The sequence below is a fragment of the Typopeltis vanoorti genome, chromosome 6 (genome assembly GCF_054136105.1).
Source record: "Typopeltis vanoorti isolate ZY-2024b chromosome 6, IOZ_Tvanoo_1.0, whole genome shotgun sequence".
Lineage (NCBI taxonomy): Eukaryota > Metazoa > Arthropoda > Arachnida > Uropygi > Thelyphonidae > Typopeltis > Typopeltis vanoorti.
The window spans coordinates 160,241,270-160,266,488 of record NC_143554.1 but is presented as its reverse complement, the minus strand read 5'-3'; the positions used below and the strand labels follow the sequence as shown (position 1 = coordinate 160,266,488).

The 25,219-nt window shown below is 37.8% G+C and overlaps 1 protein-coding gene across 2 annotated transcripts in view; it reads left to right on the top strand.

Moving 5' to 3' along the window:
- Window positions 1-25,219, top strand: part of TTLL1B (Tubulin tyrosine ligase-like 1B) — a 403,225-nt gene that overhangs the window by 142,084 nt on the left and 235,922 nt on the right. For both annotated transcript variants that reach the window (XM_090394521.1, XM_090394519.1), the window contains exon 6: window positions 3,855-3,924. In XM_090394521.1, coding sequence (XP_090250647.1) covers window positions 3,855-3,924 — 70 coding nt within the window. The remainder of the gene's footprint in view (window positions 1-3,854; window positions 3,925-25,219) is intronic.

The following is a 25,219-nucleotide window of genomic DNA, read 5'->3' as shown; positions in this document are numbered from 1 at the left end:
CGATGAGTCTTTTGATTCCAGGGGCCTGGATAATAATAATAATAATTTTATCCAATTTCACCACAAACTCTTTGGCAGCCTTCTCATCGGAATTTGCAGATTCACCATACATTTTCACATTGTCTTGTTTTATCAGATGTCATCTCTTTCCAGGAGGTTGACTACCACGAGCTTCCACCATGTACGGTTTTGTGCTTCTCTTTTGCATTCTTCATAGGACAAAAAGGTCCAGTCTTTAATATTTCCCATCCAATCTGTTCTTTGTCTTCCTCTTCTTCTTTTTTCTTGTTTCATTCCTTCTAGAAGTGTTTTTGTAGGAATTCATGTCTTAGTATGTAACCAAAGTAGGTAGTTTTCCTTTTCTTAATGGTTTTCAACATTTTCCTATCATCTCCAATCATCTCTAATATTTCTAAATTAGTTTTTTTGGCAGTCCATCGCACTCTTAAGAATCCTTCTGAGGATCCACATCTTCACATTATACAGTGCAAAATGCTGCTTGAATCTCATGAACCAACCGGAAGAAGCATTGAATTCGTAGTCGTAATCGGGTCTTGCTTTCTCCTTCAACATGTTGAAGAGGCATAGTGCCTTAGCAGTTATGGTCATAGTGCTAAGAGGTGTGCACTTTTGGTTCAGGTCCTCTATGCAGGATGGAAGTAGCTTTTTCAATCACTGATGGCACATTATCATTGCTTCGTCACTATCGTTGAACTTGCAACTTCATTTCAAGATCAATTGCTCACCTCTTTTTCTGTAATTCTTCACTATGTTTTTTAATTGGGCATGTAGGGGCCATGTTGCACAAAATATCATGAAATATTTAACAATAAATGCACAACCTATTTTTCAAACACAAAATTAACAGAAGAACTGTTGAATCCGAGTGCTGACTGCCAATGGAGGTTGCCGCTGAATGCACTCTTGCCACTGCATTGTTGCTAAATAAAAACCTTTTTGCTTTACCCTCGCTTGCACCTTGTTCAAAAGTATAGTTGAAAATGTTATTTATTCCATTATGAGATCATGAATGTATCTTTGAAAGGATGTAACTCGAACGGACATAAGTCGAGGGATGGCTGTACTAAAAATAACACGGAAATAAATCACAATGCATATCTAGTAATTTGGTGAGCAGTAGCAACACAACCTCAATAGTTGAACAAACAAACAGTAATTGCACACTAATTGTGTGCTCCCCGTGACACCCAGAGCATGTGCTTTGGAACAGTGTAAGAACGTATCTTTGCCACATCTGATATTTGAAAAACATGAGGGTATATAGTGATGTATAAGCACCATATAAAATTACCAACATCGAGAGTGATAGAATTAAAATATCTAATATGCATCATTCAATTCGAATTGTTATTTTATTTTTTCGCTCGTGAAAATCAAAACCCACAAGTGGGCTGCACAAATCGCACCACGTGCCGCATCTGGTCCATGGACTGTGTTTTGGACAGCCCTGGTTTAAGATATCAATGGTTTCTTTTTCTTTCTGCATCATTTGCCATTATTTTTTGTTCATTAATTCGTATATTTATTAGGATAGATATGAACCAGAACCATTGTCTTTATTGAATGTAGTAATGTGAGTATCTTTGCTTTTAAATCCATAATCACTCAAATGAACATCTAGTGACCCATAGTAAAATATAATTATTTTATGTATCATCGTAATCATGGTCAATGGTCACAAATCTTTTTAGTGTAGTAAATAATATAAATATTCAGAGGGGGATATAAAATGTAAACTTTTTTATTATATTACTAATTCAGGTTTGAATGAATAATTCTTTAATTGTTAAAATTAAGGTAGGTTTGAAAGTTTTATATGATGTAAATTTTCATAGATTGTCTTTTTAAGTAGTAGGTGTTAAAAACAACTGTTATCATTATTATATGACTGGCTCCTCCATAGAATCTTAGGGTTCATCACAGGAGGCTGTTTAAGATTACATCATATAATCTATCCAAATCCAATCCATACCTCAAATGTAGTTTTCTCTTGAGTATATGTTTTCCAGTTAGTTTGCTTGTTGCCATATTTGAAAAAGAGAATGAAAATGTGAAGTTGGCATTTGAGTTAGAGAAGCTATGTATTTTGTTTCACAATTCCTTGATAAAAATCTTCATATTTAATGGTGATAATAAGCGATACCATTATCATACAATAACAGTATCTCGATAATAGATATGTATGGATATTATTTGATATCATTTATACTTATGGGTCATTGTCATGTATGTGCAATATATATGCAATGCATATATAATTTACTACATTTTTATAATAATGATACCTGACTTGGATAAAGGTAATGACTACATAGTGATGCTGCTGGATTTTGTAAAAGCATTTGACAGGATGCCATATGAAACTCTCTTATGGAAATAGGAAGAAATGGGAATAGATATTATTATTATGTAACACCTCCAGGGAGTCCAAAGATATGAATCTAGTACTATTAGAGTGGCTGAGACAGATAACAAAGAGTACTATATGGAGTCAGAATCCAGAAGAAAGCAGGTGACTAGCAGTGTGTCACAATGCTCTGTGCTTGCACTACTGCTGTTTAATTTGTACATAGGCAAAAGTGAATATTTCCTTTAAATGATTTTAAAGGAAATATTCACTTGTCTGCATGATGCAAGATTGGGTAGCATAATCAAAACTTGATTAGTTATTATTATTATTATTCAGGCCTCCATGGAGTCGAAAGATTCATTGTGGGAGTCTTTCTAAGAAACACAAGTCTATCAAGACTCATCGAGGAAGGTCCCTCCTAGGAAACACAAAGTCTATCATACCACTCCTTAAACGCATTGACTGTTCTCAATCTTACCACTCCGTCAGGCAATGCATTCCATGGTTCAACCATCCTCCGTGCAAAGAAACCACTCCTCACCCTATTTCTCAGTTTCCTTTTGTAACTTCCAGGGATGGAAGCTACAAAAAAAGAGTTAATAGAGAGTTGATGATTAGTTAATAAAAAGCTTGTAGGATGTTTAAATAGACTGATAGTATGACTAAAAGATAATCAGTCCTAGCTGAATGTGGAAAAGTGCATGTTGGAATGAAAAGACTACATGCTGTGTTGTACCACATTAGGCTCTACCACATCAACCCCCAGGAAATTGATGAAGCTAGTGATTTTGGGGTATTATTGACAGGAAACTTCCTGTCAATAATACCCCAAAATCACTAGTTTGGAGGGCATGTTGCTAATGGGGGATAAGGTGATGGCTCATAGGATTAATTGGTTATTGAAGCACATGCGAACAAGCAGAAATAAGGAAAAATGTTTTTTGTAAGGCCTTAATATGGCCACATCTGAATTATTGTGTCATATCTGGTCACCTGCCTTTCTTGGGAGTGAGGAATTCATGTAGAGGTCCCAGAGGCGAGTGACCAAGATAATGAGTAGGCTATGAAATGTCTCCTATGATGATAGATTGAAGTTTTCTGGCTTGCAACGATTATTTAATAGTCAGAAAAGATACGATATGACAAAAACATATAGGTTGGTAAGAGGGTGTTATAGGATTTGATACAAAGGAAATATTTCACACTTTGCTACAGGGACAGAACAAGGTGTTCATCCCTGGAAATTGATTAATAATTTAGTTAGCAATAGTGTGGGGAATAAATTTTACGTTTGATGAATTGTAAATGGGTGGAATCGGCTGTCAGAATCTGTTGTGAGTGCTTTGAAAATCATTGCATTCAAGGCAAGGTATAATGAATATTACATGCATCTCTTGTGATGAGTTTTCAGATTTCATGGAGGTTCCTATGCAATGGTGATGATGATAATAATAATAATTCTAATTTTTACTTTACCTGATAGCTCAGGGAGTTGGAATCTTCTTAATAAATAAATTATCTCAACTAAAAAAGTGGTCACGAGATAGTCCTAGGTAGGTACATGTTTTTTTAGGACCTTTTTTTTTTCCTGTTCTGAATTAAAATGCAAAAAATGGTCATATTGGATGCATTTAATCATTGTTAGTGTATGCATAGCAAGTTTTTTTTATTTATATTATTATAATTATTATTAACATCTGACCTCCATGGAGTCAGAGACTCATCGCAGGAGGCACACACTATTGCCCACAAAGTTCATCCAACGGTGCCTTAAAATGACTCAATGTGTCTACATTCACAACACACTCAAGTAATGCATTCCACTCACCAAACACTCTATGCAATGAACCTGCTGCTCACATCTCTGCTCACACTCTCCTTATACAGTTTCCAGTGATGGCTTCTTCTTCTACCAACCCTTCCATTTTATGAAAAATATCTTACATGTCGACTTGATAACAACGTTCTCCTAATCTTTCCTTGTACTCCACATTCCAAAGACCACTGACAAGCTTTTGTGAATCTTCGCTGAATTCTTTTGAACATATCCTCGTCACCATGAAAACCTGGTTACCAGATCTTACACAACAATCCATATGAGGCCTGATCAAGACCTTATATACAATGGCATATAACCTCTTTATTTCTGTATGTCAGGGTCCTCTGCATCATTGCCATTATCTGGTGTGATGTCTTCACAACTTGTGCAATGTAGCCCCTGAACTTGAGATCCTTGTCTACCATCACTTCAAGATCTCTCATTTCCTCTACCTCCTTTGCATTCTATCATTGCTTAACAAATTTCAACTTAACATGAATGGGCAGGTAAGTTCCACTTACCTGCCTATTCATGCAATCTTTTCAGGTCCTCCTGCAAGGTCATAACATCTGCATAGCTATGCGTTGCTCTCCCCAATTTTGCATCATCTGCAAACAGCTGCATATCACTAGTGACCTTCCTCTTGCAGGATACCACACCCCTCATATACAACTTTGATACCTATCTGACAGCCAGTCACTGATCCAACTCAGAAGTCTGTAATCCAATCCCATCTGTTTCAATTTTTTTAATAGTTTGTCTTGTGTGAGCCTATCAAAAGCTTTTGCAAAATCCAAGTACACTATGGTATATGCATCTCCTCTGTCCAAGGTATTTGTCACCTTCTTATAGTACATAAATAAATTTGTAAGACATGATCTCTAACAAACCCATGCTGATAACCACAAAGAATACTGCTGTTTTCAACCCAATTCTGTATCCTACTTCTTACCAATGCTCCAGCACCTTCTCCACTAACACAGATATACAGATTGTCCTGTAATTTGAAGCCACAGCCTTATCACCACCTTTATGCAGTGGAACAATTTGACCTTCCTTCCTCCCGTGGAACCTATACTGTTGAAAGACTTATTAAACAAGCATGCCAATGCTACTGCCAATTCCCTGGAACATTCCCTTAAGACATATGGTGATATGTCATCAAATCCTATCACCTTATTGACATTAAGGTTATTATAATAAATTTAGTTTAATCCTTTATCCAAGTGTGAGCAAACAAAGTTTGCGCCTGAAAGTATCTTCAGGACTGGGGTAAGGTGGTACAACACCAGGGCAACTCATTGCAAAGGTGAAGCAAGCTACCAACACTCCTGTCTCAGTATCTCCTATAATGCAAAACACATCTCCTTGCAGATATGTCTAATGTTACGCATTAAGGGAAGGGCCACTACCCAGACTAGTTTTGACCTTTATTGAGGTCTCTTCAGTAGGAGCCAGGCCCAAGTTGAGATACCAGGCAGAAGCTTTAGCAGGTCATCTCTACCTATAGGAGTTGCCAAATGGTGTACCACCCTTTTTTATAAATTACTCTGGATTTAGAGAAAGATGTTGAAAGTTTATTTTTCACTTGGTTAGAGTATAATAAATTTAGTTTAATCCTTTATCCAAGTGTGAGCAAACAAAGTTTGCACCTGAAAGTATCTTCAGGACTGGGGTAAGGTGGTACAATACCAGGGCAACTCATTGCAAAGGTGGAACAAGCTGTGGGTAGTGGCCCTTCCCTTAATGCGTAACATTAGACATATCTGCAAGGAGATGTGTTTTGCATTATAGGAGATACTGAGACAGGAGTGTTGGTAGATTGCTTCACCTTTGCAATGAGTTGCCCTGGTGTTGTACCACCTTACCCCAGTCCTGAAGATACTTTCAGGTGCAAACTTTGTTTGCTCACACTTGGATAAAGGATTAAACTAAATTTATTATACTCTAACCAAGTGAAAAATAAACTTTCAACATCAAGGTTATTAATTTCCTCAAATACCTCCTGCTTACTCAATTAGGCCATCCTCTCCTATGTCCTCTGCACTTAAGTTCCTCATGATTCCACCCTGATCAGGATGAAATGCCCTTATAAATTGATCACTGAATACCTTAACAATGCCCTCTGAAGCAGTTACCTTTGTACAATTTTCATCCATTAACATCATCTTGATCATTCTTCCTTCTACTTGCCACATATCAAAAAAAAACTAGGGTTTTTCTTCATTTGATTTGCCAATTTCTGCTCATACTGCACTTTTGTTTTCCTTACTAACTCAGTCACTCTCTCACTTGTTCTTATACTCTTCGTGTAACTGATTATTATGATTGTTCATCCTGTACTATCTCCAAAGTACCTTCTTCTTCCAAATTTCATGCTTAAGCCCCTCATTCATCCATTTTACACCTACCTTATTCAGCCCCTTGGCCTTCGGAATACATTCACACATTGATGCTGTTATGTATTTTCTTTGTAAGTTTCCCAGCAGCATTTATTTCCTTACCTCTGGACTCCTCATTCCATGCTATAGCTCCGTGCTGTCTCCTAGGCTTGTCATAATCACCAACCTTATAATTCCACATATATCCTTTTCTCACAGAAATCTGCATATGGCTAGCTACAACCCAGGTGATCACTTCATGATCACTTTCACCAACTAGAAGAAAGTGTGAAACCCCACTCACAATTACGTTCTGTGATGATATGATCAGATCTAAAACTCTTGATCCTCACGTGCCCTCCTTTACATGCTGCCTGAGATAGTTATCTCTCAATAACTTCATTTAACTTCATAGAAATTCATTTTCCTTATTCCCAAATGCTATTTCTTCATTCCACTCTATACTGCCATAATTAAAATCGTCCATAATAATTACCCTTTCTTTGATACTTTCATATTTCTGATACTTCTGGGATTTACATAAACATGACAGTTCACTTTTAGGACTATAACCAGTCCTATCCAAGTTACTTGTTGTTTGTGATTTCCCTACGACACCTCTGCCCTTGACCAATCCTCTTTATCACTGCTTACCACATGTCTGCTCAGTCTCGATTTCCCCACCCACATTGCAATATATTCCATTTCTATTGCTGATTATCTCCATACATACATTCACTGCTACTTTCAATTTCCACTTTTCTTATACCATGTCTTCCTGTCCACTTGGGCTTCTTCCATTTTCCTGTTCACCCTGCATTCCATGTTCTCTCTTCATCTCTCACACTGTTAGTGTTTCAATTTCCAAGCACTTTTGTCTCTTCAATACTACTCTCCTGATCTTTCATCACTTCATCTCTTACTTTTGATCTTTTGCTTGCATCACACATACTGCACTTCCATCTAGCAACACTTTTTCCAGTGCACTCATTTTCAAAACCATTCTAATGCAATCTGTTATGCCTGTTTAATTCCATTCTTTCCTAAAACATGCCATACATCCATAAACTGTACTCCCTTTTCCTCACACAGCTCCACTATCATACCATTCATAATTCTGACTCTCTGTCTCATCTCATCATTTCATACCTCAGCAACACACTGAAAACCTTTCCCACTATACTGTTACTTTCACTCTTCTGTATCCTTACTATATCCTTCCATTTCTATTCCCGTTAGTATATGAACTTCATTCAACCATGTTTCACTTATTCCAATGATTTTAGGGTAAATAAACTCAATCAGTGAAGCCATTTTATCTCTTCCATATTTCTGATACTTCTGGCATTTGTAAACAAAACAGGAATTCATTTTTATGTCTATAACCAGTCCTATCCAAGCCATTGGTTGGTTGTGATTTCCCGACAACATCTGCCTTTGCCCAGTCACCTTTATCACCACTTACCACATGTATCTGCTCAGTCTCAACTTCGCCATCTACATTGCAATACACTCCATCTTCATACACACATTCACTGATACTTTCAACATTCAATCTCCCTATGCCATGTCTCCCTGTCCACCTTTACTTCCCTCCCCCATTTCCCTGTTCCTCTTGAGTTCTCATTCTCTCTTCTTCTCTTACACTACCATCATTTCCACTGCCAAGCACTTCTGTCTCTTCAATACCACTCTCCTCTTCTTTCACTTCATCTCTTATTTTTGATCTCTTGCATGCAGCACTCACTGTACTTCCATTTAGCAATGCTTTCTCTAGTACACTCACTCCAAAACCATTTAAATGCAACCAATCACACCTGTATAATTCCATTCTTTTCTCAAACACATGCCATACATCCACAAAGTGTATTCCCTTATCCTCGCACAGTAATTTCCCACTACACTGTTTTCTTTCACGCTTCTCAATAACCTCCTGATATTCGCCCTTAAATACTCCTTATGTTCACTTAAATCATTTATCCCACAGCTATCGCTAGTTCTCTTGTTCATTTCCTCATGTCCAACGTCTGAATTATCCTGTTCATTCTCCTCCTGGACAGTAGACTTTATGGATTCTCTCATTATCTAATTCTCTAACTATGGAATCTCCATCCTGGGGTCATTTGTACCTCTTTTACCTTTTTTCTTTCATTCCCTTCTTTTGCATGCTTTCAGTAATTTCCACTAAACATTTCATATCATTTCACATATTCCTCATTTCATTTTTCATTTTCAACAACTGTTTCATCAAATCTTGCAGTCTGACAATTCACTCTCTGCCACTCCCGTAGCCTCTCAACCCCTCATTCTGCTGCACCGTATTTCAATTTCCTCATTCATACTTTCTTTCACTCCATTATCACTAACTTTCACTTCTACATTCTGGCTTTTGCTTCTACATTCTTGCTTTTGCTGACTTTCTTTTCTATGTTCTTGCATTCTTTTACTCCCTCAGTTTCACTAGCTTTCGTTTCCTTTCCATTTCTTTCATTTATGCATGTAATCAAAAGATTACATTTGTAATCTTTGTGAATTCCTTCATAATCCATGTTGAGAAAGATAATGGTAATGATAATAGCTAGTTAGATACCCAGTCCATGTATGCAAAATACTGAAGAACTGTTTGTACTTCTGATATTCTTTTTATAAAGCTTTTCTAATATATTTACTAAGCGAGTTGAAAGACAAATGTGGTAGTGAATAATATTCAGACTTAACACAATTCATACTTCCTGGTTATATTCTTTGTTGGAAGTCAAATTAAATTTCTGGAAAATAACACTTACAAAAGTTGGGGGAAAGCATCTGTACCAAGAATACTGGAATTCAGTTTTTGTTATGCTTATCATTGAACTTTCAGAATCCATCATTAATAATCAAATGTGAATTTTGATTTTGTTAGGCAAGTAGTACCTCATTGTTAACTTCTCACCTAAAAAAAAAAAAAAAAAAAACCTGCAGGTTTCTTTTAGTATTAGAAATATTTTTACAGGTCATGCATAGGTCTTAAATCAAACATAAAAATTCTTCTCCTTTTGTTCTTTGCTTCAAAAGTCTATAAATATATTGTATTGGAAATGAATTGCAATAAGCAAACTAAAATTTATGTAGTATGCACATTTAATGCTTTACTATACTCCTAGGAATATGTAGGCATCTGTACAAAGAAGTAATGTCAAGACTATTAGTGAGTTATCTTGGCTTTCCATAACATTAACTTTTTTAACTTTTTTCTTTATATGAAGTAGATAAAACATCTATTCATAGGCATCAGCTGAAATGTTATGAGATTGTGCATAATGGCTGTGGAGGTATCTTATGTAGGACTTTTGGCATGCTTGTGTCCTCATACCATTAACCTGCATATGCTAATTATTACCGTCTTTTATCTACTCTCTATATATAAAAAGATAAGCCGAAATTTGAAACGTTTTTATGTCACGTTTTTTTGTCTTACCAGTAAGACAAAAAACCGGAACTGGGGGGGGGGGGGTTGAAACTTGGGGGGTTGGGCAGAGTCTCCTAGTGTGTGTGTGTATATATATATATAAAAAAAAAAAAAATCAGCTAACGCCTTTTTATTCCCGTATACGGGGAGTAGGCGAGGCCATTTAGCCCTATCTAACTTTTGGAGACTGAGTGGGCAGTTCAATCTCCACTGGTACCAATCAGAGATAGATGGCCCATGGCTATCACTAATTAAGCGGTACACAGTGAAGAGAGACGGCTCAAATGTGCCGCCATCTCGTGGTCCCTAACACAATATATTTAATGTCTGAAATAATGTGGGTTCTACGGTCGATTTTCTTGAGTTTACAGGACGAAAAACCCGAGTTTCCGGGAGGAAAAACCTGTTTGCCCGTGCCAGAGATCGACTAACTCGGGAACCGGTCGAAAAAAGGGCTTAGAAAAATTTCCTCTAGTCGCGACTAGACTCGAAACCAAGTCTTCCTTCGTGCGGCCAAGCGTCGTGGTGTGCAAACACCACATCCACTGAGCTACACAGGCTCCATATATATATATATCATCATCATCAAATTCCTGATATATACCCTCAAGGGGTGTACAGGATATGATAGTACTACATGAAAAATTTACATCATTACTAACTTCCTATCTACAATTTTCCTCCAAATCAGTCTGTTAAATGTCCTACCTCGGAAAACTTGGTCTGCCCTTAACCGAATCCGCACCAACCATGGCAGATGTGCAGACCACCTTTACAAATGGGGCATGATTGCCTCACCCAGGTGCAACTGTCGATCACCCTGCCAGACAATTAATCATATTATAGCAGAATGACGTGCATACAGTGGAAACCTGTCAGACTTCATCCATGCTACACCAAGTGCAGTCAACTGGATAATCAACCTAGACATTCAGTTGTAGCCTATTCTTGATTCTTGAGTGTCTCTTTTATGACTGGATTATGTCTATTACTATGGCCATATATATTAAGGATTAATGTAATGTAACTTTTCATGTGTGAGCCATACGCTGAATAAATAAATAAATGTTAAATGTCAAAACTCCAATATTATCAGGTCTTATATTTCTGTCTTCTAAGACACTTTTTACTGTATCAATCTTGGTCTTCTGCTGGGTCTTTTCCCAAATTAGCAAAACAAGAACTCTTGTTTTGCTAATCTTTCTTCTCCCATTCTGCTTAAGTGACCATACCACCTGAGATTAGCTCTGCTAATGCATTCCTGGATGCTGACAATATCAAGTTGTTTCCTAATATCCTCGTTTTTGATATGATATTGCCATTGATGCCATCTGTTCATGCGCCCCTAATCTTTCTCAGGACTCTCATATCTGTGGTCTCTAGTCTTTGGTCAAGTATTTTACTTCTAACCCAGCTCTCAGATCCATGAGTTAAAATTGGTTTGAACACTGTCTTGTATACAGCTAATTTAGTGTTTTGACTAAATTCTCTCTTATTTCATATAAATTTATTCACTTCACTTCCCACTACCAGCTTTGTTGATTCTGTTGTCTATTTCCATATTTAACTTACCATCACTAAACATTGTGCCTAAGTAGCTGAAATGTTTTAATTGTTCTATAAGTTCTCCATTCCCAATGCAGTTGATATTTTCATTGTCTTTATCTTTTTAATGCTGACTTTCGTACCATATCTATTACAACACTTATCTGAGTTTTCTTCAGGGAATCTTGCTGACTTGTAGTGGATTTATTTAGAAATATAACATCATCCACATAAAGCAAAGAGCTGAGATTAACACCTCCGATTTAGTATCAGGTTTAATACCACTTTCCTTCATAATGTGATCCATATTGATAATGAATAAGAGAGGGGATAATGTACATCCTTGTCTGACACCTGTCCTGTCAGGTGTCTTCTCCCTCCAGGAGATTGACTACCATGTGTCTCCACCATGTCCTATTCTGCACATCTCTGCTGCATTCCTCATATGAGAGATAGGTCCAGTCTTCTATATTTTTCATTCACTCCAGTCTTTGTCTTCCTCTCTTTCTCTCAACAGTTCCTTCGAGAAGTGTCCTTTGTAGGCAGTTATGTCTCAGAATTTGTCCAGAATATCTGACACCAGATTTAACATTAAACCATCTTGCTGTACTTCCTTTAATTATAACTGCTGACTTACAGATCAAATAAAGACTAAGTATTTCTTGATATAATGCCCCATCAAGTATACTTGCATATATCTTACCAGGAACACTCAGTAATGAAATACCTCTGTAATTCTCACATTCAGTTTTATTTCCCTTTTTATATATCGTACTATGAGAGCCCTACTCCATCATCTGGAATTCGTCCTTCTGTCCAGACCTTCTGAACTATGCAGTGCAGCCACTGTACAACTTTTATACCTCCATACTTAAGCATTTCTGGTTGAATATCATCTACTCCTGCTGCCTTTCCACATTTCAGGCTTTCGATGGCTTTTTCTACTTCAAGTATCGATATGTATTCCTGACTGCATGCTTGGTCAGTGTTTTTTACCACTGTGCTGTCATTACTGCTTGTTTCATTTAGCAGTTTTTCAAAGTAGTTACTCCATACTTCAAGGATATCTTTTTCTCCTGTTTTCATGTCACCTTTATCATCTCCAATTCCTTTCACAGCATGCTTTCTTCCATTTCTGAGCTTCTTCAACAACCCAGAATATCTTACAACCTTCTTGATATTTATTTTCTATGTTCTTACCAAAGTCCTTCCAAGACTTTTGTTTAGCCAGTTTTACACAGTGTTTAGCTTTCTTACATTTGTCTCTGAATTCTCTAAAAGCACAAGCTGACTTATTTGCGAGGAACTTTTGATATGCTTTCTTCTTTTCCTTCACTGCCTCTTTACCTTCCTGTGTCCACCATGGAGTTCTGATTTTTCTATCCTTGCACATAACCTCACCACATGCCTCTCTGAATCAATCAGTGTTTTCTTCAGGTCCGTCTTGCCAGTGAATCTCCATGGTTTGGTTCCTGCTCTCAAACTCTTTCATTTTTTCTTGAATAATATTTGTGTATTTTAGTCTACAGTTCACATCTGAGAGCTGCTCAACTTTTATTCTCTTTAAAACTTTCTTACATGTTATTCTTTTCAATATGAAATTCAATTTTATTCTGATCAAGACATAATGATGATCAATTCCAATTTTAAATCCTATGCACATTCTGGTGTCCTGCACCAATTGGAAAACATCACTATCGACAATAACATAGTCAATGAGACCTTTCTTATTCCTTTCCTCTTCTCTCCATGTGAATTTGTGCACATTTTTATGTTGGAACATGGTGTTAGTAATAGCCAGTCCATGTCCTGATCAGAAATCCAACAGGTATTTGCCATTATTATTATTAACTATGATCCTACACGTGATAGATCACAGGACCTGTAACACAACAGTGCCATGTGGATGTAAGTATTTATGGAAGAATTAATCTATTGATATGTTACTTAAAGAGTCGGAGGCAGGGTGACCACATCTAGTACTTTTTATAAATTTTAATGTTTTAGTACATTCACCAACAGATCTAGTACTTTCTTCCTTCGAATAATAATAATAACAATATGAGCGTTAGACATATGAGTTTAATATTTTTCTTTTCTCCCACCTCCCTATATGCCACATCCAGCAACACAAGCATGATTGCTCTTTTTTCCTTCCCCTCTCACTGTTCGCTTACCTACTCCCCCCCCGATCCCATACTCACACAATCTGACTGGCATTAGCCAATGAAAACATATTCTTCGCTATTCAAACACTTCTCGCACGTTATAAGATCATTACAACAATGAAAACAAGTGGGAAAATTAAATATTTTAATACGAGTAACCATTTTTTATTGATGCACAGCGTAATTTAGATCCCATTATGTAAAATGTTTGCTCCACGTTTAAAACCTAGCACACAACACTTTTAACTGTTATAACAAGATGAATGACAATCTCCTGGATTTTTACCTCTTCATCGCTTAGAAGTTGATTATGTAGTGGAAAGTTTATCGAGGGCTGTGTGAGAGCGCATATACCTACGAGCAGAGTTGCCTTCGGGAGCTAGTATTTCCATCTGTCGTTGTCAATGTAATTGGATGACTCTTGAACGAGTTGGTTTGGATGAAAAGCTGCCTGTGCAAAGTATTTGGAGGCGATATCATGAAGTAACGTAGAGATATTTGGTATGGCTGCATCTCGATGGAGGAGAACATTTCTGACAACCCACGGGGCATCAAAGATCATCGGAGGCATTTGTTTTGTAGAACTTGTAGTTTTTTGATGTTAATGGGGGAAGTGTGACCCCAAGCAGGTGATCCATAGGTTAAAGTGGGTCTGATGATGCGCAGCTTGTTCTCGGTGCTAACTTGGCTTCTCTGGTTGATGAGAGGATAGAGCTGGGCAATTGCTAAATTGGTTTTATTTCAGGCATATAAAATGTGGGGGATTAAAGCTGAGGCCACTGATCAAAGTCTTTTTCCACATTAAGAAAGATTGCTCCTGTAGGTTACTTCCAGTTAAACCCAGTTGTAATGCATTCTATTAATCTGTGGACCTGTACGAAATGCGAATTGCTTTTTTAGGGAAAATGTTGGTTTTGTTTGTCGTCTCTTTCAGACGGTTAAGGATTTTTTTCCGAGAATTTTTCCCAGGCATGATAGGAGGCTGATGGGTCTGTAGCTGAGGGAGCTGAGGTACTTTCCCAGGTTTGTGAACGAGGATTATGTCTGCCAGTTTCCAACGAGTGGGGATGAACCTTAGCATTGCATTAACAATGGCTACTGCATGCATGACAGCATTATGAGGGAGCGCTTTTATTACTTTGTTGGAAATCTCATCAGGTCCTGGGCCTTTTTGTTATTAAGTTTCCTGATAACAGAATATACTTCTTTAGGGGAAGTATGTTCTGCTGGAGTGGCGAAGTGCGCAACCAATGTGCCGGTGAATTTTTTCAATGAATAGTAAGTCTGCATGCATGTAGTTAGAGCTACATCCTAACTCCAGGGCGTCAGTGAAAGCTTTTGCTTTTTCATCATTATATAGCACACAACAATGGAATTGTTGGGATATTTAAACTGTCAGATGTTTAAAAAATTTAAAAGATATTATGGGATAGTGTGAGGAGAATGGATTACTGAGTTTGATGTGAATGGACGTATTATTTTAGACTGAGCCTGATTAATTTGTTTATAAGTTTTTCACAAAATGCGCATTGCACTGGTGCAGACACAGTTTGTTTCCTACTGTCTCCCCCTCTGCATGAAACATGCAAGAGGTCTAATGGCTGGCAGGCCCCACCCGCAATGAGGACCAGTGGTGGATTTATGGTTTTATTTAGGGAGGTAGGATTTCAATCTGTGGCCAAGTGATTTCTTGACACTCCTTTTCCCTACTATAGGATAGCTAGTTGTATTTTATTGCTGGTAGACACTTGAGAGCGTGTCTACAGGCTTTGCTAGTGGACCCTCAAAAATTCCACAGGATTATCTGTAACCTGCTCGGGACACCTGAGCATTCTGTACTCTTTCTCCATCTGTGTCTTAACACATTTTTAAATTATTGTTGTCATGGCAAAACTTCTGAATGAGGCCAAATTCGAGGAAGTATACAAGGAATTCCTCAGACTAGGAAAGCTGCTGAGTGATAATTGGCCTGGTAAAATCAAGCTCTTTGACACATTCCCCTCCCCCACACACAGCAATCACAGAGGACAATATGGATGACATAAGTGAAGATCCCATAACTCTGACACAATCAGTTTTTGCACACTCCCAAAGTATGGAAGATGTCATCGCAAGACACATCAGTTATCAGACCTTGGAAACAGATACAGAATTCCAAATGGTCAAAAAGAAGAGGGAAATCTCCACCAATGTGGAAGAACCCAAAACAACAGGGTTAGACTAGCTAGGGATAAGGAAAAATGGATCCTTGTCTTGTCAGCCCTCGGAGAACAAAACATCGCATTCTCATGGGCCAAAAACTCAAATGAGGGAGTTAAAATACAACCCACTACTGTCAAGGATTACAGACAGATGACCAGATTTATGGACAATGCTAATGTCCCATACCACACCTTCACTTTATTCAGCTATCCCACATAGAACCACCTTCTGACCTGAAGGTGGTTCTACGTGGGATAGCTGAAGGTGTGAAGATGTGAGCACTGATCTCTCCCCAGTAAAAGTGAGCAGGATGCTCAGATCTGATAAAAGACCAATGCCTTTGGTGATGGTGGAAATAAGCAACACGCAAAAGCAGATCTATGATTTAACAGCAGTATGAGGACTCAAGATTTCAACTGAGTCTCTTAGGAAAAGAGCATCTGCAGGACAGTGTCATAGATGCCAAAATTTGGACATGCCCAAAAATTATGTAAGGTAGCCTTCAGGTGCTTAAAGTGCAGCGAGGGAGACACCAGACCATCACATGCACCAAGCCACGCTCAACTCCAGCCTGCTGTGCAAACTGCAGAGGACCTCACCCCGCCAACTACAAGGGATGCCTTTCCAATCCAAAAAATCGAGGATCAACAAAAGTCAATCTTGCTCCTCCACGTAACAACGTTTTAAGCAACTAAGCAGATCGTCCCCCAGTTCAAAACACCTCACCTTCAACCTCACAGGAAGGAACAACCATGACCAAAACATATGTTGAGGCTGCAAGAACTAAGCCTCCTACATCTCTCGAGCTAGAAAGCTCCAACATAACATCAATTTTAACAGCCTCACTTGCCACCATGCTGCGGGAATTCAGCAAGACATGCCCCTCACCATCTTCCAGAAAGAGATTCCTGCAAGGCACTCAAACCATTATAGCAGCCATCTGTCATGAGTAAAAAATTCAAACCAAAAGCTCTTAAGATAATGGCATGGAATACAAATGGATTGATGAATAGGGTCTTGGAACTTCAAGAATTTGCAACTCGTCTCAGTGCTGATATCATCTTGATTGGTGAAACACACCTAAGACCAGCTAATAACCCAAAATTCTGTGGATATACTATGTACAGAAACGACAGAATTGGCACAAGAGGTGGAGGCACAGCCATATATATTAAGAGTTATTTGAATCACAATACAATAGACAAGCCCCAAACAGTAAATCTGGAGGTGACCGGTGTGGAGGTACGTACCTGCAATGCTGGGAGTCTCAAGATCTATGCTGCTTATAATCCTCTGAGCATTCCTCTGCTGACAACAGATCTGGACTCCATATTTGGTCCAAATGACTCCATAATAATAGCAGGAGACCTCAACTCAAAACACACAGCTTGGTACAGCTCTTCAACTAACACCAAAGGCCACACACTTTTTAACTTTGCAATGTTCAACTCTGTTGTGTGGCCGGTCCTACCGAGCCCACCAACTTCAGCCCTTCAGGTAGCTCAGATGTACTAGACATTGTCATCTTTAAAAATATAAGATATCAATTCAAATTGGAATCAGTTAATGAATTATCATCTGACCACAGTCCCATAGTGCTTAATCTAGGTTCATCAGATCATTTCTCTCCTCCGCACACATTCATACCATGGGACAAGTTAGCCAAGATTCTTCCCGATCATATTGGTCTGGTGCCCAGCATCAGTAAAAAGGAAGAGATAGACTCAGCAGTAAATAACCTAACTCACAAATTCAGAAAGCAACAGAATCAGTCAGACAATCCAATCTTCCACCCAACCAACTGTATCCCTGAAGAAATCATGGAGCTAATCAGAGCAAAAAATAGAGCCAGAAAGAGATACCACAATACCAGAGCCCCACAAGACAAAACAGTATTGAACAATCTAAACAGGCAGGTCCGGGAAGCTCTTCAAAAACACAGAAACCATCAATGGGAAACCAAATTGGCTAACATCAATACTGAAGATCATTCTGTATGGAAATTCTTAAGAGCGATCCGCACTAAAAAGCAATTCATACCACATATACAAACCAAGAAAGGGACAGTTCACAAAGATGAAGAGAAAGCTGAAGCACTAGTAGATAACCTAGAATCTCAGTGCAATCCATCTTATACAAATCTAAATATCAACCTTATGTATAAGATTCATCGTCATGTTAGGACAACCTTAAGTCAGAACACTGTTAACTCCGAACATATCACTCCTACAAATCCGGCAGAAATGATTAATATCATCTCCCATCTAAACAGTAAAAAAAAAAAAAGCTCCAGGACCAGATGGCATAACTAACAGAATAGTAAAACTACTCCCAAGAAAGGCCATAGTCCATCTCGTCGACATTACAAATGCCATCTTTAGATTCCAGCATTTCCCTACTACATGGAAAACAGCCACCATCATGGTCATTGAAGAAATCAGGAAAAAATCCTCACCTTCCCAAAAGCTACAGACCCATAAGCATATTGTCCAGCCTCAGAAAGGTGACAGAGAAAGTGATCCTCTCAAGACTCCAAGCAGCAGATAAGTTAGGAATTTTGTCTAATGAACAGTTCAGCTTCTGTAAGGCCCATAGTACAGCTCAACAAGTACACCGGCTGGTAGAAATTATTACTAAAGGTTATAACTGGAAACTCAATACAGCGGCCATCTTCATCGACGCAGAGAAGGCGTTTGACAAAGTATGGCATCAAGGCCTTCTCTACAAACTGATAAAATTTAACTTGCCAATCAAGTTAATAAAAATAATACACTCTTACCTGAAAGACAGATATATGAAGGTCAGGATCGGCGAAACAGTTTCGACCAGACGCAGGATCTCGGCAGCCGTACCTGAGGGATCTCTTCTGGCCCTTCTCCTGTTCTCAATCTACGTAGCGGACATCCCTCTGAACCCAAGAACAACATTCACTGCATTATACACAGATGATACTGCACTGATGGCAAGATCTCTGAACCCAAAACTGGCAACTAAAAGACTTCAAACCAGCATACACACTTTAGAAAACACAATCTCCCTTTGAAGCTTATGGATACTCTCCCAACTCTACTGAAAACAGTTGCCCCTGATAGTGAAATTGCTAAGCAAATACAGTGTGGACGCACTAAACATAACTGTCTTATAAAAATGTTTTGGCTGCAGATTTCCTCAATGAAATCTCACAAAAGCTTCAAAATACTTCTTTTTCTTTAATTATTGATGAGTCAACTGACATTATAGCAAATAAATCTCTAGCAGTTGTGGTTCGTTACTATGATGATTCCACAAAATCAGCAGAGGATTCGTTTTTAGATATCGTTGATGTTAGTGACAAAACAAGTTGAGCTTTGAAGCTCTAATAGAATTATTAAACAAGCTGAAGGTGCCTCTTGCAAACTTATTAGACTTTACTGCTGATAATGCTTCAGTTATGATGTGACAACATTCTTGCATTCAGGCTCGCCTTAAATCATTAAATGAACATTTATATGTCGCCAGATGCCACAGCTTTAATTTATGTGCAGCTGAAGCATGTAAGAAACTACCAAATTCATTAGAAGAATTATATTTACAATTTCATACAAAAGAAACCAAAAAGATTAACAGAATTTAAACAATTCAGGAACTATCAAACTTAAAACCACATAATTTGCTGAGGTTGGGTAAAACTCGTTGGCTGTCAATGCATGATGTTCTGCAAATAATGTAGAACAATGGAATGCTTTGGTTTCATATTTTATCTTGACCTCAGTAGAAGATGGCATTGAGCAAGCCAAATCAGTTTTAATTGCACTACAAAATCCCTTAATTAAGGCATATTTTCTGTTCTTAGCATTCATCCTCCCAACAGCAGTAAATCTAAATTTAGATTACCAAGATGCTGAATATCATCTTAATCTTCTAATTTCATCAGTAGGAGATAAAATGAAAATGATCATGACATATTTCATGAAATTTCAATATGTTACAAATACACCAATTGAAAAGATAAATCTAGCTGACAGCTGATGACTACTCTCAGCAAATCCAATTCCAACTTAGCAAAGGATTAAAAACCAATTTTAATGCTTCCAATATTTTCTTCAGGGATTACAAATAACTCTTGTAACACATACTCAAATACAACACAATACTAAATGAAACACGTGGGTGACTCTTAAAGTCCTATCTAGGTGGCGTGCCCTTTTAACGCAAGTTAAAAAAATTATTGAGAAACTTACTTTAAAAATATCCTCCGGGCTGCTAGACATTACAAAAACACTCGAACGTTTTGGTCCCCCCCCCCACGGATATATTGTTTACTTAAAATCCACAAACCTAATTCCCCTCTAAGACCTATGCAGATGCCACTGATGTACCATGCTACAAACTGTCAAAGCAGCTGGCTAACTCTCTTACCTCCCCCCCCCCTCACTGTACTTACTTCATCCTATATAAAAAAACTCTACCAATTTTAAAACCTTGATTGATTATTTAACTTTAAATATAGATATATTGGTAAGCTTTGACATCACCTCAATGTTTATCAATATTCCCTTAAATGACACCTTAACATTCTTAAAAAACGTTTTTCTTTCTGATATCTTAGATCTCTTTCCCTTTGTAATCAGTTCTGGTTATTTTTCTTGGAAGAACAAAATTTACAAATTTTGTTCTTCCAAATAAAAATCTTGCCAATTTTTACATGGAAAATTTTGAAAAAACGAGTTCCTCTCAAACCTTCTATCTGGCTAAGATATGTAGTGATGTAAAGCTGTATAACTGAAAGCAGACCTCCACATAGCCTTTAAAGGAATGCGGAGAACCGACCAGGGCTTCTGACTTAATGTCCAATCCTCACCTTCTCGTGGTGCACCCTGTTGGGTATCTACTTGGATACTGAACGGACGAGGATGGACTGGCAATTTGGGATTTAGCCAACCAAATTGCAATCTTATTGGTTAAACCAAAATATAGAATGATGGTACAACATGACAAAATTTCATGCCGGCTGGGGCGTCGCCCGGTTAAACAAGGCCCTCGTTGTTTTCGCCAGGGAACCAGGGTGAACAGTGAAAAGTCAGCTACTGGAACAAATCTGAAAATAAACCCCAACTCAACATCACAAGAGTTAAAGATCGGTACTATCAACGTAAGAAGCCTGAATGGCAAAGAAATGGAGCTAGCTGAGGAATTAGATAAGTACCAGATTGACATAATAGGGGTGACTGAAACAAAAAAGACCAAAACTGGTGAGATCTTTCTGAGCAATAAATGCAAAATGTTATATTCAGGCAATGACAATCAAGGAAAAGAAGGAGTAGCCATAGTATTCAACACAAAATACGAGGCTGATCTTCTTGAATGGCAGTCAGTCTCAAGTAGAGTAATGTGAGCAAATATGAGAATGGAGAACTGGACAATGAGACTTATTTGTGCCTATGGTCCCACAGAAGGTTCTACTAAGGTAGAAGTGGAGAAATTTTTTGAGGCTTTAGAAAAAGCAACTGACACAATGAAAAATGAAAAGTTGGTCCTTGTTGGGGATCTAAATAGCAGAGTACGAAATGATTGTCAGACATACAAAAATATTTTGGGAAAATTCGGAGAAAAGAGCAAAGCTAATAATAATGGCAAATATCTGTTGGATTTCTGCTCAGGACATGGACTGGTTATTACTAACACCATGTTCCAACATAAAAATGTGCACAAATTCACATGGAGAGAAAGGCAAGGAATAAGAAAAGTCTCATTGACTATGTTATTGTTGATAGTGATGTTTTCTCCCTGGTGCAGGACACCAGAGTGTACAGAGGATTTGAATTGGAAGTGATCACTATTTAGTCTTGAGCAGGATAAAATTGAATTTCATATTGAAAAGAATAACATGTAAGAAAGTTTTAAAGCGAATAAAAGTTGAGCAGCTCCCAGATGTGAGCTGTAGGCTAAAATACACAAAGATTATTGAAGAAAAAATGGAAGAGTTTGAGAACAGGAATCAAACTTTGGAGATTCAGTGGCAAACTCTGAAGAAAACATTGATTGATTCTGCCAGAGAGGCATGTGGTGAGGTTGTCTGTAAGGATAAAAAAACCAGAACTCCCTGGTGGACACAGGAAGTTAAAGAGGCAGTGAAGGAAAAGAAGAAAGCATACCAAAAGTTCCTGTCAAATAAGTCAGCTTGTGCTCTTAAAGAATATAGAGACAAATGCAAGAATGCTAAAGACCGTGTAAAACTAGCTAAACAAAAGTCATGGGAGGACTTTGGCAAGAATATAGAAAATGAATATCAAGAAGGTGGCAAAATATTCTGAAGGTTGTTGAAGAAGCTTAAGAATGGAGGAAACAGTGCTGTAAAAGGAATTAGAGATGATAAAGGTTACATGAAAACGGGAGAAAAAGATATCCTTGAAGTATGGAGTAATTACTTTGAAAAACTGCTAAATGAAACAAGCAGTGATGACAGCACAGTGGTAAAAAACACTGACCAGGCATGCAGTCAGGAATACATATCCATACTTGAAGTAGAAAAAGCCATCAAAGGCTTGAAATGTGGAAAGGCAGCAGGAGTAGATGATATTTGACCAGAAATGCTGAAGTATGGTGGTATAAGAGTCTTACAGTGGCTGCACTGCATAGTTCAGAAAGCCTGGACAGAGGGACGAATTCCCGATGATTGGAGTAGAGCTCTCATAGTACCCATATATAAAAAGGGAAAAAAAACTGAATGTGAGAATTACAGAGGTATTTCCATACTGAGTGTTCCTGGCAAGATCTATGGTAGTATACTTGAGAAACGGTTGAGAAGAATTGTGGAAGAAAAGCTTGGTGAAGAACAAGCTGGATTCAGGCCAAATAGAGTCTGTCAGGATCAGATCTTCACTTTGCGACAAATAGTCGAGAAAGCATGGGAATATAACAAAGATCTGTATTTAAGTTTTGTCGATCTGGAAAAGGCATATGACAAGGTGCCAAGAGAGAAGCTATTCAATACGCTGCAGTTATATGGTGTCAATGGGGCATTATATCAAGCAATACTTCGTCTTTATTTGAGTTGTAAGTCAGCAGTTAGAATTGAAGGAAGTAAAGGAAGATGGTTTAATGTTAAATCTGGTGTGAGACAAGGATGTACATTATCCCCTCTGTTATTCATTATCTGTATGGATCACATTATGAAGGAAAGTGGTATTAAACATGATATCAAAATTGGAGATGTTAATGTCAGCTCTTTGCTTTATGCAGATGATGTTATACTTCTAAATAAATCCGCTACAAGTCTGCAAGATTCTCTGACTAAATTGAATAACTGTTGTAATAGATATGGTATGAAGGTCAGCAATAAAAAGACAAAGACAATAAAAATAGGCAGAATCATTGAAAATGTCAACTGTGTTGTGAATGGAGAACCTGTGGAACAAGTAAAACATTTCAGCTATTTAGGCACGATTTTTACTGAAGATGGTAAATTGAATATTGAAATAGACAACAGAATCAGCAAAGCTGGTATGATGGGAAGTCAATTGAATAAATTCATATGGAATAAGAGAGAAATTAGTCGGAACACTAAATTAGCTGTATACAAGACAGTGTTCAAACCAGTTTTAACTTTTGGATCTGTAAGCTGGGTCAGAAGTAAAACACTTGACCAAAGACTAGAGACCACAGATATGAGAGTCCTGAGAAAGATTAGAGGCGTGAACAGATGGCATCAATGGCAATATCATATTAAAAATGAGGATATTAGGAAAGAACTTGACATTGTCAGCATCCAGGAATGCATTAGCAGAGCTAATCTCAGGTGGTATGGTCACTTAAACAGAATGGGCGAGGAAAGATTAGCAAAACAAGTGTTCTCTGCCAGGTTGGCAGCAAAACGACCCAGAGGAAGACCAAGATATAGGTGGATTGATACGGTACAAAGTGCTTTAGAAGATAGAAATATAAGATCTGATAATGTTGGAGTCTTGACAAGTAACAGACTGATTTGGAGGAAAATTGTAGATAGGAAATTAATAATGATGTAATTTTTTTCATGTAGTACTATCATATCCTGTACACCGCTTGAGGGTACATGGCAGGAATTTGATGATGATGATGATGGTATTCTCTATTTGGCCTCATGGCCCAGACTACTTAGATTCCTTGCTCAGTCATGTCAATAGCCTACATCCAAGAATCCAGTTTACAATGGAAAAAGGAAAATAACAATAGTTTACCCTACCTAGACACCACAGTAATACACCCTAATGGTAAGCTTTCCTTCACTGTATATAGAAAACCCACTCACACAGAAAGATACATTCACAAAATTCCCCCTCCCCCCAAAAAAATATGGCATTATTAAAAGGTTAGAATTTTAATATAGCCATATTAGAGCCCAAAATCTTTGTTCCAGTGGAATCTTCCTTTCAACCACATACACCACACCTTCCTTTCTAATGGCCACAGTGATTACAGAATTAAAAAAATGATTACTTCCTCCCCAATTCCCCAGCCATCTCTTCAGAAGGATTTCAGAAATGCCTCTACATCCGTGACGCATCAGAAAAAATAGCCAGGTCCTTAAAAAAGTACAACCTCTACAGCTTTTCAGCCCCACTGTAAACTTGCTATCCTTATCCTTTCCACCAAAGATCAGCTCCTTCCTCTCAGTGCCTGGAGTATATAAAGTACCCTGTTCCTGCAAGCTGGCTTACTTCAGATAGACAGGTAGATCAGCAACCATCTGTTTAGAAGAACACAAATCATACATCTGCAATCACGACTATGGTCAATATGGCCTTGCAGACCATGTTTTGGATACAACCCACAGGATCTCCTGGGAAAAAACCACCATACTTCACCATGGTGAATTCAAAAGAGAAAGACTGTTTTTGGAATCTGCGGTGGCACTCAGAAATCAATGGAATTTAAATAAATACAGTTGCATAAAACTTCCCAAAATTTAGGAAACATTAATTATCATTGGTCGCACTTTACATCTTAGGCCATCTACAAATGCCCATAGAGGGTGCACTACCTAGATAGGACATTAGAGTCACCCATGTGTTTCACTTAGTATTGTGTTGTGTTTGAGTGTGTGTTACAAGAGTTATTTGTAATCTCTGAAAATGTCTCAGTGACTGAGATGAAATATTGGAAGCATTAAAATTAGTTTTTGATTCCTTCCTAGTGCTGTAAATATTCCATTAAACCTCCAACATGATGGGCAGTGAAATTTGGCAGACAGTATGAAAAAGATGTTATGAAGATAGCAGGCATTGGGCAGATATATTAGGAAAAGTATATAATTATTATTATTATTAT